This window comes from Nicotiana tabacum, chromosome 14 (genome assembly GCF_000715075.1).
Source record: "Nicotiana tabacum cultivar K326 chromosome 14, ASM71507v2, whole genome shotgun sequence".
NCBI classification, from domain to species: Eukaryota; Viridiplantae; Streptophyta; class Magnoliopsida; order Solanales; family Solanaceae; genus Nicotiana; species Nicotiana tabacum.
Genome location: NC_134093.1, coordinates 94032247 through 94034789, shown reverse-complemented (window position 1 = coordinate 94034789; position 2543 = coordinate 94032247). Strand labels below are relative to the sequence as shown.

The window sequence follows — 2543 nt, the reverse complement described above, 5'->3', positions numbered from 1 at the left end:
AAAGAAGAGGAAAATCAGCAAAAAAAGAGAGACTTCCATAAAAGAAATCCAAAGTGTCATTTATACCAATATGGTGTCAAGTCAGCGGCAACAGAAGGTTTAACAAAGGCAAGGTGGATCAAGCCAATCGACAATAGCAAGAACAAGGGAAAAAGGATGAAAACAGTGATGTTGATGTGAACCTTGATATAGGAAACAATGATGATAACAGGGACAACGACTCTAGCAACGACTTCAAAGATTGTAGTAAATCCAATCCAACAAACAGAAAGTTTGAAGGATCAGAACAGGTGGTGCAAGAATCCTCTAACATTCAAGGAAATATGGTTCAAGAAAAGGAAGGGAGCAGTCAGCACACCAACACTTAACAAGCTCAACATGACCTAACCAAATACCTCACAACTAATGAGGGTTCAGTCAGCATTCCTTCAGAGATCAAAGCAATGCCGGGGATTAATATGGTAGTCCAACTACATCTTGAATCGCCACAGTTATCAACAAATAAACCTCACCCGACGAAGAAAGTTGATCATCGGATAGAGGGGAATTCACCAAATAAGGTTACGGTGAGGATTTCTGAAGACCAAATGCAAAATGCCCAAAGCAACCAAGAAGACAATGAGGTATTCTCACTGGTCCAAAAGAGAAAAAGAAGAAGCAAAAGCAAAAAGATGGGAAAGAAAACTAAAGAGAAGCAGAACTCTTCCAATGTGGAGGGGAGTACAAACTAATCTTCCATCGACTTATGATAAATTCCATCTTTTGGAATATTAGAGGTGTAAAATAAAAAAAAAGCCATTCCCAGGTTCAAAAAACTCATCAACATGTACAAAGTGGAGTTTGTAGCAATATTTGAACCTTTTATTAGCATTAATAAAATTGACAAGTATATGACTTTCAACACAGTATGGCCAAGAAGAATGGGCAGATTTGATTTTTTTGGTCAGAGAACTATCAAACCAGTGTGGTCGACAATAAAGAGCAGCAGCTGACCTTCAAGATGCAATACACCCCCGCTAATTGTGATCTATTTCTCACAGCAGTATATGCCAAATGTACTGAGAATGAAAGGAGAGAGCTTTGGAGTAGTTTGGAAGAAATTCACACTCACATCAATGGTCCTTGGTGCATTGGGGGTGACTTCAATGTAATATTAGATCCAGAGGAAAACAAAGGGGGCAATCCTCACAGAATGCGGATAAGTTTTGAGTTCAGTAGCTGTATGGACAATTGTGAGGTGGTGGATTTGGGGTTTGTAGGCCCTAGATTCACGTGGTGCAACAACTGGAGAGCTAGAAAAAGGATTTGGAAGAGACTCAACAGAGTCTTTGTTAATGACCTATGGACCCAACCTTTCCAGAATAATATGGTCAAGCACCTAGCAAGAACTGGCTTAGATCATAAGCCTCTCCTCATCAAATGTCAAAAGGAGCCTCAAGCTGGCGTCAAATACTTCAAATTCCTAAATTTCTGGGATGAGCAACCATCATTCATGAACCTGGTAGAAGAGGGTTGGAGCACTCAAGATCCTGGAAACCCCAAGTGGAGGCTACAATAGAAATTGAAACTTCTTAATAAGAGTCTCACTAGATGGTCGAAATAGAAGATTGGAAATATTTTTGAATAAGTTAACATATGGGAAGCAAAAATGGTAAACCTGGAAGAGATTGGCACTATTAACAACACAAATCAATCCAGAGAAGAGCTCAATAAAGGCCAGGCAGAATACATCAAGTGGCTAGGTATGTAAGATGCGATCCTTAGACAGAAAGCTCAACAGAAATGGTATGAAGAAAGGGATAGCAACACCAAATACTTTCATAGTTTAATTAGAAACATGAGATGTAGGATCCATCTTCACACGATCAAGTATCAAAATGGCTCATGGGTCCAAGGGGATGAAAATATTTCAAGGGTGGCTGTGCATCACTTCAAGCATCTATTTAACCTTCAACATTAATTCAGTAATCATGAGGTCCTCAACTGTATCCCTAAATGTATCACTGAGGAAGATAATGATATGCTCAATGATATACCTAACGAGGATGAGATCAAAGATGATGTATTTAGTATGAATGCTTTAAGTGCAGCGGGACCAGATGGATTTAATGGCACCTTCTATCAAAAATGCTGGAATATCATCAAGTATGATATTGTAGACTTTGTGCAGAACTATTTCAATGGAAGGGGCCTGACCAAATTCTATAATCATACATGTCTGATTCTAATTCCTAAAGTCGACTCCCCAACCAACTTCTCTGAGTTCAGGCCTATTAGCCTGAGCAACTTCACCGGCAAAATCATTTCTAAAATTCTTTCTAGAAGACTGAACCCTATGCTTGAGAAAATAATTTTCATTAATCAAAGGGGTTTCGTCAAGGGCAGAATGATTACCGATAATGTGAAATTAGCACAAGAAATTATCCACAACATAAGGCAGAACAACAATGAGGGTAATGTGGTTATCAAGATGGTTATGGCTAAAGCCTACGATAGAATGTCCTGAAAATTTCTAATGGCCGTCATGAGAAAATTTGGCTTTT

The 2543-nt window shown here is 38.9% G+C and overlaps 1 protein-coding gene across 1 annotated transcript; it reads left to right on the top strand.

Annotated features, from left to right (window-relative positions):
* The first annotated feature begins 1000 nt into the window (after positions 1–1000).
* Positions 1001–1558, top strand: LOC142169050 (uncharacterized). The gene has a single exon (XM_075230246.1). It carries the CDS (start codon positions 1001–1003, stop codon positions 1556–1558), a length of 558 nt encoding a protein of 185 aa, XP_075086347.1.
* The last annotated feature ends 985 nt before the right edge of the window (positions 1559–2543 follow it).

Coding starts and splice junctions, on each gene's coding strand:
- LOC142169050 (XM_075230246.1), top strand. CDS start 1,001: ATGCAATACACCCCCGCTAATTGTGATCTATTTCTCACAGCAGTATAT.